General features: G+C 32.3%; 2 protein-coding genes across 2 annotated transcripts; both read right to left on the bottom strand.

The window, feature by feature from the left end:
• Nucleotides 1-424: 424 nt before the first annotated feature.
• On the bottom strand, nt 425-2,059 carry HELRODRAFT_179066 (hypothetical protein; the record flags this gene model as incomplete). The annotated part of the gene is made up of 2 exons (XM_009027942.1): nt 425-562; nt 1,844-2,059. 2 exons carry the CDS (start codon nt 2,057-2,059, stop codon nt 425-427), a joined length of 354 nt encoding a protein of 117 aa, XP_009026190.1.
• Nucleotides 2,060-3,882: 1,823 nt separating this feature from the next.
• Nucleotides 3,883-14,388, bottom strand: HELRODRAFT_139423 (hypothetical protein; the record flags this gene model as incomplete). The annotated part of the gene is made up of 6 exons (XM_009027941.1): nt 3,883-4,112; nt 10,093-10,245; nt 10,895-11,015; nt 12,413-12,577; nt 13,114-13,776; nt 13,921-14,388. Coding segments are annotated over 6 exons (1,800 nt in total), but the record flags the coding sequence as incomplete, so codon positions are not given.
• Nucleotides 14,389-16,328: the final 1,940 nt, after the last annotated feature.

Here is a 16,328-nt window from a genome sequence, read left to right as displayed (position 1 = left end):
AATTAGTTTCTCATGTAAAATTTCAAAACGTTCATTCATTTAGAGCAACTCAAAAAAATTCTTAAATGAAATAAAAATGCTTTCAGTAATATGTTGGATTAGCGCGTCCTTGATGATGTTTATTTATTTATACATGCACCCAAAGGCGAGTGTTTGAATTAGTGTTAGCATGTTTGCTAATTTTTATTGAAACAAATATTTGTTTTATTATTTCTAATTTGCGAAATTAGAATTAATTTGTGAATTCTTCCCTTTCACTTTCTTTTGCGATTATTACTTTTTCTAAGCATCACTATTATTACGATTTAATATTGAACAAGTTGAGTTTTAATTTTGAAAAAAAATTAGCATTTGGTAGTACTTACAGTGCAATCAAAATTTAGTCTATTGAACTTGTTTCGATCAAAGTTGTTAATGATAAAGATCACCGTTTTCGATAATCATCACTCGGCATTATAGGATCGGCTTGAATCGGCTCAGCTTGGATTTTCAAGCCGATTTGGCTCAGCTCGGCTTGGAGTTTGATTGGTTTGGCTTGAGCCCCAAACTTCAGCAAGCCGCGCTGTTAACAGCACTAATAGTGAATTCATCTTTGCACGTGCAGCATTTTCCAAAAGTTGAATGCAGCAAGCACGGTTAATTGGACTTTCATGAATACGCTAATGCAGACAGATTTGGAGACATTGTATTTGACAACAAATAGCAGTTAATTTTGGTATACAAGTTACAAATAATGGAAAGTGTTAGTTTTGTTATTGTTTTTCCAATTAAGGTTTTCAATTTAAATGCAAAAATGTAGATAATTCAGATTATTTCAATAATTTGTTTAATTTAAAACAGACCTAAGAGCTGATTTGCCACAAATTAAATTTTCAAAAATTTTATTTTCAACGCGATGTTCCTGGTTGGTTTCTTTGTTTTCTTCAAACATAACATGAAATGCTGAATACGTGGACGGCTGTTGAAAAATTCATAATGTTAATATTTATTTAATTTCAAGTTTATATAGGAGAACAATATTACAGACGGTTATCAAGTACGGTTTAGAAATTCTACGCAAAGCTTGCTAAGAAATACAAAATTAAATTTTCTTAGAAGAATTTGCATACAACTTTTAAAACACCCATAATAATGAAAATAATAGTATAAAATTTATATAACTAACAAATCAGGTATTATGGTGACAAACCAAAAGATGTTTCAACAAGAGCTATTTATTCGTAAAGATAACCATGCAACAGTTGAAAAAGTCATCATTTGTATAACTTTTTACTGGTTAATTGCTTTCTTTTTGTTAATTATTACTAATAAGATATCAAAATTTCAATTTTTATTTATTAAATATAAATAACTTAATATAAATTCCAAACAGTTTTATCTTAAAAATTATGTTGAAAATTTATACATCTTTTTACATGACTGATATGTTAGACTGATATATGGTGATGGTTTAATGGTTGCAATGTTTGGCACTGCAGTTGCAATGAGTGATTTCGAATGCAACAAGATGCTCGTGTGGTGCCTTGTTTTACACGTCTTCAAGTGCGTTGTCTGTTTGTTTTTGAGAGCTCTAAAAAATACCAAAAAGAGAATAGAAAGAAAGTATACAAATGACGCTACTTAAAAAATAGTTTCAGTTTCAGTAGAGGCTAAAGGACAAAGTGACGGACATAGATTAAACAAGTGCAGATTACAGAGAACTGAAAAAGTTAAAGACATTTTATATCTTTTTTGTTTTAATTTGGTTTTAATATCGTTTAGTTTCAATTGATTTATCGTTAACAATTGTGAAAAGTTACTGAGAAATTGTTGGCATTAACTATGAGAGAGGAATGAAACTAACCTCGTCAGAGTATTTATTATTCCAGATGCTATTCTCTGTAAAAGTTTTATGCTTTTCGTGGTAAGATTCTTCTGAAAACTTTTTATCACTTGTTTTGTAAGCGTCCACAATTGCAGTTGCTTTGTTGTTCTTCCAATTGTTTTCACAACTGAACTTTTGAGATGTTCCATTTGGTGAAGCCGAATATTTTGGCAGGGTGGTGCTCATGTATAACATTTTGTGGTCTGGCTCGGCACCCTAAAATTAAACTTTCTCCGATTAATAACAAATTGAGTACAGTATCTATTGCTTAACATTAAGAAAGAATGAGACAGTTTAGAAATATGAGATTTCGTTCTAATAGAAGTTGCGAAATGAAATACTTTAGAGAGATAATATTGAAGTAATAAATGTTTGTGAGCGCTAAAAATAACGAAAAGTTTATTTGTTCTGTCATTCAAGAGCCAGTCAGAGGACGGATGTATGAAACAGAACCAATTAAATGACTGAATTAAATTAAATGTAACGCGTTATGTAAAAGTATAACCGGTAATTTTCTTTAGTTTTTGACCGATGAAACGTCGTAGATTTTTGGATTTTTACGTGTGCGACTGACCGTCGACTTTTGGGAAATTTTAATTATGTATGAACTGGCCTTTGGTTACGACTCTGGATATACTTGTATGACAACACACATACACACACACCACACATACACACACATATATCACACACACACACATACATATCACACACGCAAACTCAAATTGTATCCAATATAATAAATGTTTAAACCAAGCTAAGTTTTGTGATCAAAACATATTTTCTATGAGAATAAACTTTATATTATAATAAATATAATATTTTTGTTCGTTCTTGAGATAATTTGTACTACTTATGAATATTAAAAACTATTATAATTCTGCCGTTTTAAAATCTTGCCCAACTTCAAAATTTTCATCAAACAAAAATACTTCAACTATAAATTATTATATTCATTGCTTTTGTTTGATCCCATTTTTAAACATTTTCCTAACTTGTAAAAATTTTCAAGATTTTGTTTTTGTTATTTGAAGAAACATTACATTATATTGATATCAGTAATACTGTAACTATTGTTGCAATAAGAATTAATAAAAAATTACCAAGAAGCATTTCAAACAAAAAATATATTTAAAAAAACTCACATTTGAAAAATTGGCTTTTTCGACAACCTTCTCGGATTTTATTTTTTCATTGTCATTAATTTTATTTCCCATGACGTCTGATTTTTCGCATTTCAGAGCAGTCCAGTACCCCTCGCCGTACGGAATGTATTTGGTGTTGGTGTTACTTTGAAAAGAAAATTTATTTTTCTCATGCAATTTCAAACAACAGCAGCTGCTAAAAACTTTCGCTTCCTCGTTTGACTTGCCGACGTCCTTCGTGATGTTATCAGCGTCAGGTCGTTTGCATTCTTTGGGGTGTACCAGTGCTTTGCAGCCCGTTGCTAGTGATGAATAACTTTCCACTAAATAATCGTTTGCACACTCTGGCATCGGAGCTGGCGTAGCATGTTTCACGAACAAATTACTAAAACGATCTACGTTTTGATTGCTTTTCCTCAGTGAAAAATTATGAGCATCTACTCTGCTCCACTCATCAGTCGCTATCACTGCATTTTCACTTGATCGCCTTCGCAGCGTACATATTATCCCAATTATAATTATTATGGCTAACAAAACAAGAGCTAGGGTGAAAGCTAATACTACAACTGTATCTTCACTGGCTAAAATTCCATATGCTATGTCATATGAAAATTTCGAAATTTCTGTGAAAGGCATTTCATTATTAAAAATAATTTTCAATTTGGTTTTACCAAACAGAGCCGGAGCACCTAAATCTTTGGCTATAAAATGAATGACATACGTTCCCTGACGACCGGCATAAGACATATCCCCAGCCACACATAATTCTCCCGTTGTCGGAATGATACGAAAGTTTGATTGGCCCTTGGCAGCCATTCTGCTTGATTCGCCGTTTTTGAGAAGATCAGACAGCCCTTCATTTTCTATGTGCGAAATTTGATAAACTATGTCCCCGTTTGCTCCAAGGTCGGCATCCTCCGCTTGGATTGTAGTAATCACGTAACCAGACGGAGTTTTGCTTGGAATAATCAAAGTTTGATTTTCAGAGGCAGGATAGACAAAATAAGGTCTGTTATCGTTAACATCTGCTATTCGAATAGTGACTAGTGTGGTTGCAGTTTGTTGCTGGTGGAACTCGACCAGGTGATTTGTTGTTGTTTCATCTGATTCGTATACATTGTCAATGTCGTTCAAGTGACGATGTTTAGCCGGTAGTTTTGTTTTAGTTTTTCTATTGAAATTTTGATGTAAATTTGAATTTGTAAAGTCGCTTGACTTTAACGATCCTTTGTTTTTATGTTTGGCTCTTGTTTTCAATTTTTCACCGTTGGAAGAATAAAAAAAATTATTGGATGATGAAACGAATGAAATAACATGAAATTTGTAGACGTCTTTGTACTCTCTGTCGAGAATTTGCTTAGTTCGTATTTTGCCGTCGTGTGGACCGATTTCAAACAAATCTACAACATTAGATGAAGTTTGAAGTAAAGGTGGAAAAGTTGAATGACGGTCACGAGCACTTCTGAACTTATTATTTTCAACATTTGAAATTAAAAAAATATGACTTAGGTCAGCTATATTTTTATTGTGATATCTAATTAGCCGTTTTTTCACGTGATGAGAATTCATTAGAAGGGTTACATTATTGTAATGTTTTGTCGGATGGTTTGGAAAATATTTATTAGTTGGTTGGATGGCTTTTGACTTTTCGTCATAATTTTGATAAAAAGAAGTTTTTGAATTATCCATTATTGGTTCGATTGAGTAAATAAACTGTACTGAATTTGATTTGCGATGTTTTTCATCAATAAATTTGTAATCTTTGTTATTTTCAAACTCCTCATCATAGGCCTTAACTTCGCCTACAAAAGTTTCTGTTAAAAATTATAAAACAATAAAAATTTAAACGTATGAAAAAAGGAAAAAATTAAAAAAAAACAATCAATCAAAATGACGTTTTAGAATGATGGAAAATTTGACATTTACAATAAAATTAAGGTAAATCCTGAAATACAACCATGTTACTGCTGCAAAGTTAAATATATTTATTTATAATCTGAATCAGCTGATATCGTTCAAGCAATAAGTCTAAACTATAAGTGTACATTTGGTGAAAAGCGTTCAAATGCTTCAGTGACATAGCGAAGGCGGGGAATCGGATGTTAAGTTTTATGTTTTATATTAAAACATTATGATTTATAATAAACATTTATTTTTCTTTGGACCAAATGTTCTTTGCTTTGTATGTAACTTCACTTTTTCCTTTTCTGTTGATCCGGTGGATAATAAACAAGTCGAGAACGTTGCTTAGTTTATTTCTCTTCTTTTAATGTCTTTCAATATTATATCAATTAATTAAACGATCTACGTGACAAGAAATTTAACAGGTTCTGGTACCCAGATAACGTTTTTCTTAATTAATTGATTTGACGAAGAAAATTTAGAATAAAGAAATATCGGAAGATTCCTTTGTGAAGACTGAAGTGAAGAGAAAGCACGTGCTTCTTCATTCTCTGAAAATCGATATTTTGCTTCTAATTAAAAGGTCAAATTGAAAAGACAAGGAAGAAATGGATTTAACAAAAGTGCAAATCAAACACCTAGAAGGCAAAAGTAATTGGTTGAACTGGAAATCGAGGGTTTGTATAATTCTACGCGGCATTCCTGATGCAATGGATGTAGTAAATGGCAAATTAAAAGTTCCAGATGAATCGAACGATGACTCAAATAAAGATGAGATAGCAAAATATCAAACTGCTTTGAACGGATTCAACAGAGCAGATTGTAGTGCTATGATTGTTCTGTCAACCAACATGACCGATGAAACGTATGAAAAAGTTCGTTCATTCAGTAATGCCAGAGATGTTTGGTTAGAAATTCACAGATTGTATGATGAAGTTAATGAAGATAAAGCATACAACTTGTGCATGAAGTTCTTTAGTTATAAAATGGATGAAAGCGATGATGTTGTCACTCATGTCACAAAACTCAAGAATCTTTGGAAAGATTTAAAGGTTGAGTTAGGAAAAGATGAAAACAGTGACTTGTTGCTGATGTGCCAAATAATTGAAACTTTGCCAGAAAAATATTTTTCATTTGCTGCAAGTTGGAGATTGTTGAACAAGACTGAAAGAACAGTCGAAACACTTACAGATCAACTGTGTAGCTATGAGAGATCTTTGGAAGGCAAAACAGAATGTAATAAAGTATTATTTGTCAAAGCAACAACTAAAAGGTCATCATCACTAAACATGAATGGTCAAAAACAAGATAAATTTGTCAGCAAACCAAAGCGACTGATATGTCATTATTGCAAATTGCCAGGCCACATTGTAAGAAATTGTGAAAAATGGCATTCTGATGGTAGACCAGCAAAACCAAGAAATAACAATTTACGCGATGACAATAAGTCACTAGTTGTTATGGAATCAAGTGTTTTTGCAATTGATGAGTCAGCGTACACTGATGGTTTTTTGACAATGGTGCAACGAGTCATCTAACTTTTCGAAGAGACATATTTCAAAGTTTTGAAAAATTTTCTCAACCGAGTAAATTATATGTTGCAAATGGTGATACTGTAGAAGCTTTTGGAAAAGGAATTATTCATCTTCAAGTGAAAGTGAATAATAAATGGCAAACTGTTAAACTTACAGATGTCTTGTATGTGCCAAAAGTAAAAAGAAATTTGTTCTCAGTACTTGCAACTTAAGATAAGAACAGAAATAGCTCTTTTGTTTCAACCTCAAGAAGTTGTCATCTACTTATTGACAATGTGATAAATGTTGTTGGAATAAGAAACAACAATGGAGATTTGTTCAAACTTGTTGCAAAAACTGTTAGACCGTTGAATTCTGAAGTCGAAGTTAACTTTGTCAATGATCAAGATGCATTGCAGTTATACCATGAACGAATGGGACATCAGAATAAGAAACGTGTTAAAATGCATCGATCAAGAGATGTTATTTTTGATGAGAAGGTTGTCGAACCAAATTTAGTGATTTTGCAAAAAGAAAGTTGTTCAGATGATACAGTTTCGATTGATGTTAAAATTAAAAATGAAAATAAAGAAACTTTGATTAAAGAAAATATTTCAACTGATGAAGATGTTCACAACCGTAGTTCAGTTTTATCTGATGAAGAAAATCAATCTGACTGTTGTAATCAAAAGACCAAAGGTATGGTTTTACGTGACAGGAATAATATCAAAAAGCCATCTCGTTATGATCCTTTCGTTATGTCTGCATTATGTGAAGTACTTGAACCAGAGAGCTACAAAGATGCCATTCAAAGTAATGAAAAAGATGAATGGTTTAAAGCCATGAACAGTGAAATGCAGTCATTAAAGGAAAATCAAACGTGGGATTTGGTAAGTCTTCCAAAAGGTCATAAGGCAATACCATGCAAATGGGTCTACAAGGTAAAACACAATCCAGATGGTTCTGTTGAACGCTTTAAAACTAGGTTAGTGGTAAAAGGTTTTTTTCAGAAAAAGGGAATTGACTATGAAGAAACCTATAGTCCTGTGGTCAGAAGTTCAACTATAAGAACACTATTAAGTGTTGCTGCAAATGAAAAGATGTCACTTATGCAGTTTGATGTGTCAACAGCATTTCTATACAGCAAACTAGATGAAGATATTTACATGGAGCAACCTGAAGGTTTTAAAGATAATTCAGGAAGAGTCTGTAAACTCAAGCGAAGTCTCTATGGACTTAAACAAGCTCCAAAATGTTGGAACAAACGCTTTGCTGAATTCTTGAAAAAGAGACATTTCAAACAAAGCGATGCAGATACTTGTTTGTTCATTAGAATACAGGGAGGAAAGAAATTCATACTTGCACTGTATGTTGATGATGGACTAGTTGCAGGAACTGATAAAGAAGAACTAAAAATATTTGAAAAAGAATTAAAGTCAGAGTTCAAGATAACATCTAAACCTGCAACATATTTCCTTGGATTAGAGATTAATCAAGATGAGAAAGGAAATATTAATGTCAGTCAGTCATCCTATACAAGAATGATTCTTAAAAAGTTTGAGATGAGCCAGTGTGAATCCTGTACAACTCCGATTTCAAAATCTGAGAAGTTCGATGAAAACAAAAATAAACACGAGGAAGTGAAATTTCCTTACAGATCAGCAGTTGGTGCATTGATGTACTTGATGACGGGAACAAGACCAGATATTGCATATGCAGTTGGAGTAGCATCCAGAAGTTTGGAGAAACCCAGCAAGTCCAATGTAGCACAAGTCAAGCAAATTTTCAGATATTTGCAAGGCACAGCTGATGTCGGTATTGTTTACAAGTCTGGTCAAAACAATACACTTATAGCCTACAGTGATGCAGACCATGGTGGAGATAAATCTAGAAGAAGATCGACATCAGGTGTAATCTGTATGTTTGGAGGAAGCGTGATCAGTTGGTTTAGCCAACGTCAACCCTCAGTTGCGATTTCAACTACTGAAGCAGAAATCGTTACCGCAAGTGAAGCAGCTCGTGAAGTGATATGGCTCAAACGATTGTTAAACGACATTGTAGATCTAAAGAAAAAGCCAGAAATTTTTGTCGACAATGAAGCAGCAATTCGTTTAGCACACAATCCAGAACTTCACAGAAGAACAAAGCACATCCACATTAGACATTTCTTTGTCAGAGAAAAAGTTGCAGAAGAAGAAGTTTCAGTTGATCGAGTTGCGACAGAACTTCAAGTTGCTGATGCTCTGACAAAACCAATGGTAGGACCAAGACTAAAAAATCTGATGTGTGCGATGGGTCTTCAGAACATTTAGGTTAAGGTCATCTAATGTTTTAAATAAAATGAGAAGGTGTTAAGTTTTATGTTTTATATTAAAACATTATGATTTATAATATACATTTATTTTTCTTTGGACCAATGTTCTTTGCTTTATATGTAACTTCACTTTTTCCTTTTCTGTTGATCCGGTGGATAATAAACAAGTCGAGAACGTTGCTTAGTTTATTTCTCTTCTTTTAATGTCTTTCAATATTATATCAATTAATTAAACGATCTACGTGACAAGAAATTTAACATCTGAAAGGCAGGCGCCCGCTGACACTTCTAGGACTCCGTTGGTTAAAAAACACTGAATTAAAAACTTTAACTAAAACTTTTGAACGGCAATAAAATATAAATAAACAATTTTTGTTCTTTCTCACAATCTACTCCATAGGTGTGGTCATAATAAATCAAAATTCCTTTAAAATGTGTTTGAAAACCTATGTATGACACTAAAGAAAAAAATAGTGATTTTTTTTCAATGGCGGAAAAATGGATAAAAGTTTTTGTTTGAAATCAAATATGTTCAAAACCCTTTTTATTGTAAACAGATTATTATTAATGCTAATAAAATGAAGGCTATTTGAGAATTCGCTGCAGTAAATCGTTCAAAACTTAGAATTTTGTCAAATATGAACATATCCATTGCAACTTGCAAGAGATCATTTAGCAAATTAACTTTTGAAGAAGAAACACACGCTCAGAGTTTGTGAATACACGTGAATCAACACTTCACACGCATTGCATACGATAGGGAAGGATCTTTTTGCATTTGAACAGAATCACAGCAAAGTAGAACCAGGTGCCCTAAGGGTCATATAGCGTGTTGACGTAAATATTTGGAATAACTATAGAAAGATTCAATGCAGTATCTAATGTTATTCAAATATTTATCAAATGCGTTTGCAACATGCAATGATCGAATTCAGGGGCAAAGAGGTCTTCAGCCACCACGCGCTGAAAGGTAGCATGCATTGCGACGTTGTTAACAAGTCGTTCTAATATTGCTAACGAAAATGTTCTATCTGAGTAATAAATGCATCTGCTACATAAAAACTTTCAAGCCAACAATTTTTTGACAATGCAATGTTAGTTCTTCAATAAATTTGATATTATTTGTGATACTGCTGCAGATTTGTGTTAAAATATTAAAAAATTGCAACTATAGCCAGTATAATTTCATTTACCCATCTGAACAAAATAGAACAACGTATGATGAATGTAAGTAACCTGGTCCCAAATTTTCGTCAACAGTGAATTCATAAGTTTCTTTTTCGAACATTGGCTTTGAATCTTCTTCATCTTGGATAATCAATTTCATTTCTGCCAGTGAAAATCTTTCTGGACTGCCGTTGTCTTTTGCGGTCAAGTTGAAGTTGAGTTCATGGAACTGTTCGTAATCGAAACTGACCAAACTTCTAATACTGCCCGTTCTCTCGTCCACGCTGATGAGTCCCCTCACGTCCTCGTCTACGTGATAAGTCACTCGGCCGTTGTCACCTTCATAAAATATTTCTTTATGGTTTGGTGAATAAACTAGAGTGCAAAAATGAAAATAGAATGTTTCACTGAAATGTAGAAAGATAATTATTTTCTTTTTTGTTTTGTTTTCTGTCAAAAGAGAAAATGAAACTGGCTACTAGGAATGTCTTCATCTTGAAAGTAGAGTTTCTTAATATCCCAATTTTAAAGTTAAGTGAAGCAAATTTGTTAAGGCGCATGACCAAAAAGTTAATGAAGTTGTTCTTATTTTGCTTCTTTAAAACCATGAGACTATCAGTACATGATGCAAATTATTATGCAAAAAAGATTCCGCTAACAACAACTTTTTTACAGATTGTTGTTCATCATAGGAAAATTAAACAAATTCAATTTTTTCTTAAGATAAAAAACTCTTTAAAATTATTTTGAACACATTTTGAAAACTAATAATAAAATAATATTAATGACAACCTTACTGCTGCTACTACTACTACTACTACTACTACTACTACTACTACTACTATTAATAATAATAATAATTATTATTATTACTAAATTACTATTAGATAATAACATTGAACATAATAATGAGTTATTATTTTTAAAGAATGAAAAATCAGACGGTTGAATCATGATAGTGATGCAAACGTCGAAAGGAAGAAGAAACCTTCGTCCGGATCAGATGCATGCACGCTGAAGAGCAGCGCTCCCACGGGAGAGTTCTCACGGATCGATGCAACGTACGAATTCACTCCAAACTTCGGATCGTTGTCGTTCACATCTTCAACCTAGTTTGTGCGGCACAGAATGTTCCAGAAGTTTTTACTTTCGTTCAATTCAACGAAAAATATTTTTTTTATAACTAGCCATCTAATTTTCACTATAAAAAGGCCGATTAAACAATTTTAAAATTATGTTTCGTATGAATAAGAACAAAATTGTTAATCGCACTGTTCACTGTTTGATTTGGTACTTACAGAAGAAGTAAAGAAAATTTTGTTCAGAAGTATTGTCATCTTGATACGCAATTTTTTTTAATATTACAGAACTTGCCTATCAACATTTATTAGACTTCTCAAACCGGAACGTTATTATATAACAGTTATTATAATTAAACTCGTAAATATACAATTATGAATAATAACTTGTCCCAGTCAGAAATAAACAAGCGTACACTGACTGCATTATTAAACACTCCCTACTTTAACCTTAATTTACTCCAATCTGCTTGCTGAAGTAAACTGGAAGTTTTTTAGTTGAAGGTTACGACGTACAACTGAATTGATCGATTTTCATTAGCTGATAAACTCAAACTGTCTAGAAAATAAATTCTTTAACTATTCAATTAATTTGAAACAATGCAAACATCCAAAAGAAATATAAAACCGTTATTAACGTAACTAAACTATCTTGCTATGTTGCAATGAAAATAATTAATTTTATTTGGATAGAATTACAGTTGAATTTACAAAGTTATGTTTAATGGACGCATCAGAGAAGTACACATCCGACAAAAATCTTTCAACCTAGTAATAATGTATTAATATTTTATAACGTTATTATTGTAAATAATTATAACATATATAATGTTATGCAAATATTCAAAATTGAAGAAATTTCTGGAAATTTCTTAAAAGATAGTTTAAAGTTTGTGTACTTGTGTACTGATTTTTCATGTTATTTTTTCATTTATATTATATAGTTTAAAGAAATGAAATTAACCAAAATTAAACCTAATAATCATTGTAAATATGGGTTTAAGATTAACAATGGTTAGTTCAAAAGTATTTTGCGCTTCTGAAAATTTGAAAACAGAAATAATTTAAAAAAATATTTCGCACAATTGGAACTTTTGGCAAAATAAGAATTTGAGGTGGAATTTTGATGACTCAACAGTTAGGTTTGAGAGAGCGTATAGTGTATATTTAGTGTATAGTGTACCAGCGATCTGTGGGATGTATTATTTTCTGCATTGCATTTTTAAACTGTTGATATTTAAAAAGTTAGGACTGTATAAATTACAGTAGCTGATTGATTGAATTAATTCCTAGAAGCGTTTATAGTAGCATCTTATCTATTCCAAAAACATTGAAATAACAATTATCGCATGAAAATATAAATAAAAATACGTGAAAATGTACGTTAATAATGCAAGAGAATATGCATTAATAATGCAGTAGCATACTTTAACTTTGAGAGGAACGGTTGATGTTAAAGGCTCCACGCCATGATCGACGCATGAAAATGTCAAGTCGTAACTTTCTTGGTTCTCTCGATCTAGCGTTCTGGCCGTAAGGACTTTTAATTCGGTGACGTAAACTTCATTCAACTTGAATGTCATGTCGTTCACCTGTTTAAAAAAAGTAAACACATCCTCCATGTTTAAGTTTATTCAGAGAACACCCCTTGTTTATCGTTAATTTTAAATTTGATCACCACGATCCTCACAATTATTCTGTATTCCAAAAAGCATCAACTAAAATTTCAACATCTTCAACAATGTATTATTTTACTATTAAGCGTGAGTATATCGACATGGTGCGTAACAAATTGAGAAATAATTTCTCGCCAGGTTCCAACCTACCAAGCAAGCAAGCAGCCATCGACTTATAACGCGTTGTTGGTGTTTACACGTGAAAATATCATTTAAATGCACTTGTAGTTATTTTATTTATTTTATTTTATTGTCTATCGATAGAGGTCAGTAGATAATTTTTCACTTTTATTTGTTAATAAAACCATTTTGTTACTTTCTTATTATTTTCCTATGTTAATATCAGTCATAAGTTTTTATTTCAAATTGTTATTTAACGGCGTGAAGCGTGTTAAATAAAACCAGCCTAAAGTCTTATTTGGTTTGGCAATAATAAAAAACTATTTGCAAACTTCGCATGAGAATTTTCCGTTCGGGCCACTGTCGTTGTCGATGACGGAGAGCAGCGCTACGAAGGTTCCGATTTCTGCGTCCTCTCTCACGCTCGCTGATTTTTCATTCGAGAATGTCTTCACTTCGATTTGTGGGCTGTGGTCGTTAACGTCCTGCACGATGACTTCGACGGAAACTATCACGGCAATGGCGTCGGGACCTTTATCTCTTGCCGAAACGTATAGTTGAAACGTTTTCGTCTCTTCGTAGTCCAGGTTATTTTTCAAATAAATTTGTCCTTTCTCAGGTTTTATTGAAAAAAATGATCCATATTTGGTTTCTGTAAACTTTTCAAACTCGTAAGTAACTTGTCCGTTAAGACCGGTATCAATATCATTGGCTTTCACTGTTAAAATGGGAGCTCCGACTGGGGTGTTTTCTGGCACACGCACTGCATACGAAGAGTTTTCAAACACAGGGCTGTTATCGTTAGCGTCTAATACGGTTATATTTATTAAGATGGAACCAGTCTTGGATGGTGTGCCACCGTCAACGGCTAACACAGTTAACAAGTAGCAATCCTTAGTTTCTCTATCGAGCTTGTCTGTTAAAATTAACCTCAAATCGCTCCCACCGTCAACTGTTGTCTTGCACTGCAGTTTGAATTTGGTTTGACTGTCACACTCGTTTTTTTGATCGTGCAAACTGGTTTCTGAATAAAAATGTCTATAATTGTATCCTTTTTTCGGGGCAGCTTCATTGATTTTGAAGAAATCTCTATAATTGGCAATGTCAGTGGAGCAAGAATGACAGGTTTTGGACAAAACGTATTCTCGAATTCCATTTTCGGGGCTGTCGTGGTCTGTGGCGGTTGGTATGGCCGTTCCTGTGTTGACATCTGCGTTTTCTGCTATAGAACATTGTATCGTTTTGGGAGAAAAAACAGGTTCATTGTCATTAATGTCATTGATGTGAATTTTAATTTTTACTATTTTAATTTTCATATTTTGAGTTTGGTTCAGTGGCTGAATTGCCACATTAAACTCAATAAAGCATTCTTTAGCTTTAGGACAAATTTTATCTCTATCTAATCGGCATGCTGTGCTGATTTCTCCTGTTTCGTTGTTCAAATTAAAACATGTTTTATTTTCACAGACGGGTTTGTCTAAAAAAGTGAAAGATAATCTTGTGATAACTTCGGGAGAGTAGAATTGGTTTAAAGACAAATCTTTAGTGATGTTGCCAATGTACGTCCCAGTTGCTGTTTCTTCTTCAACGTTATATACCAATTCCTTTTCTTCATCGTTCATTTGTTCATTGTTTTTTTGTCTGATGAAGTCGAATTGGTTATTTGAATAGAGACTATACACATTATTGCCTTTGCTAATTTCATGATCATCCCAGTGTTTGTAACTGATGTGCTGACCACTTTGCATTAAATAAGGACGACTCGGTTTAGATAAATGCACAAAAAAAACATAGAACAGACAGTTTAACTTTTCAAACATCTTGGCTTCTGAAATGAAAATTATTTTTTATCAACTATTTAAATATATCAATAATTTTATTTTTCAAGAAACTAAAAATGTTCATTATCATTTTTTTCAAAATTAAAAAACAAATAAATTTAATGTTAAAATAAATTGTGCCAAAGTTTAAAAACCATTAAAAAAGTCACAAAATCCCGATATATAAAACGCTACAACATTTTATTGATCAAAACAACAAAATTCGACGTCCAATCACCTGAATTGTTGGTAGCTTACCAACTCATTCGTTGTTACGTTGAATAACTAAAAAGCACAAAGCAAAAATGAGCGCAAAATATGCAGGAACAATTAAAAATTTGTTGTGTAGAGCACAACTTTAAATAGAATAAGATGAATGGGATTAATGATAAAGTATATATTATATATATCAGTAAATTATATATATATTTATGACATTTTTGAAATATATATTTTTATATTTATATATCATAAATATATATTTATGACATTTTTGCATCTTTGAAAGTAATATTGAAAAACGGTAATAAATTGTAATATACAAAAACAAAGGTAAAGATCGTAGAAGCGTGTGTGTTTTCTACATTGATGTATGCATGTGAGGCTTGGACATTGAAGAAAAGAGACAAAGACAAACTGGAAGCATTCGAGATGCATTGTTATAGAAAGTTGCTGGGAATCAGTTGGAGACAAAAGATAAGAAACGATGCCATAAGAAAACAACTTGGAAGACAAAAAACTGTGTATGAAAGTGTCAAGGAAAGAAAGCTGGGTATCTTTGGGCACATCTGCAGAATGACAGACGACAGACTGATCAAAAAAGTACTGATGAGAAAGAGGGACTGGAAGAAAAAAGTTGGAAGACCTTTGAGGAAGTGGATGGATGATATCACGGAATGGACGGGGTTGGAACATTGGGCTCAATGAAGATGGCGAGGGAAAGAAAAGGATTTTGGAGAGATAGAAGAATATCATCGGCCTCAACGGTCCCTTAAGGGATTACAGAGGATCATTGAATGAATGAATGAATGAATTATGACATTTATAAATATATGTATAATGTATATATATATCTATAATATATGAATAAAGTAGATTTATGAAAAGAGCAAAACGTTTGCTGGTTCAGTGGTTTGTGGGCATATATGACCTTCGTTATAATTTGTTTACCCTTATTTTAAAAAGTTCTTTTAAAATTTTGTTTCGACAACATTAGGAAATTTTTTTGTTGGAGTAAATATTTAACGAAATGTTTTTAAAATATAAAATGTTTAATAAACAATTATTAATAATAAAAACATGTAACAATTAAATGTCTATACCGCTAAAATTCAAGTCAACGAAAATTAAAGAGAATGATGTAAGATGCATGAATAAAACTTGACTGCTCGATTAATTATTTCACGTATGAATTCATCAACATCCTGCAAGGAGTGCTGCACGCCAGCCACAAATATTTGATTTGTTTCCCTCTATTTTTCACTCTGTTGTACGATATAATCAAATTGATCTTGCCTTCTTAACTTATTAGACAAAAATTATGATACAAAAGTTTAAAGTTTAGGTTATTTCTTTATAAATAATGATTTTACTTTATCATAAATATTCATAAACAATGGAATGTAACTTTTTAAATTGAAAACAAACAAATTCAAAGTTCTTTTGTCTGATGTAACATGGCGCGTTGAAGAAAAATCAAACGAACAATAAAAGAGCGAATGAAGAAT

This window comes from Helobdella robusta, assembly GCF_000326865.2.
Source record: "Helobdella robusta unplaced genomic scaffold HELROscaffold_52, whole genome shotgun sequence".
NCBI classification, from domain to species: Eukaryota; Metazoa; Annelida; class Clitellata; order Rhynchobdellida; family Glossiphoniidae; genus Helobdella; species Helobdella robusta.
This window is presented reverse-complemented; position numbering and strand designations above follow the sequence as displayed.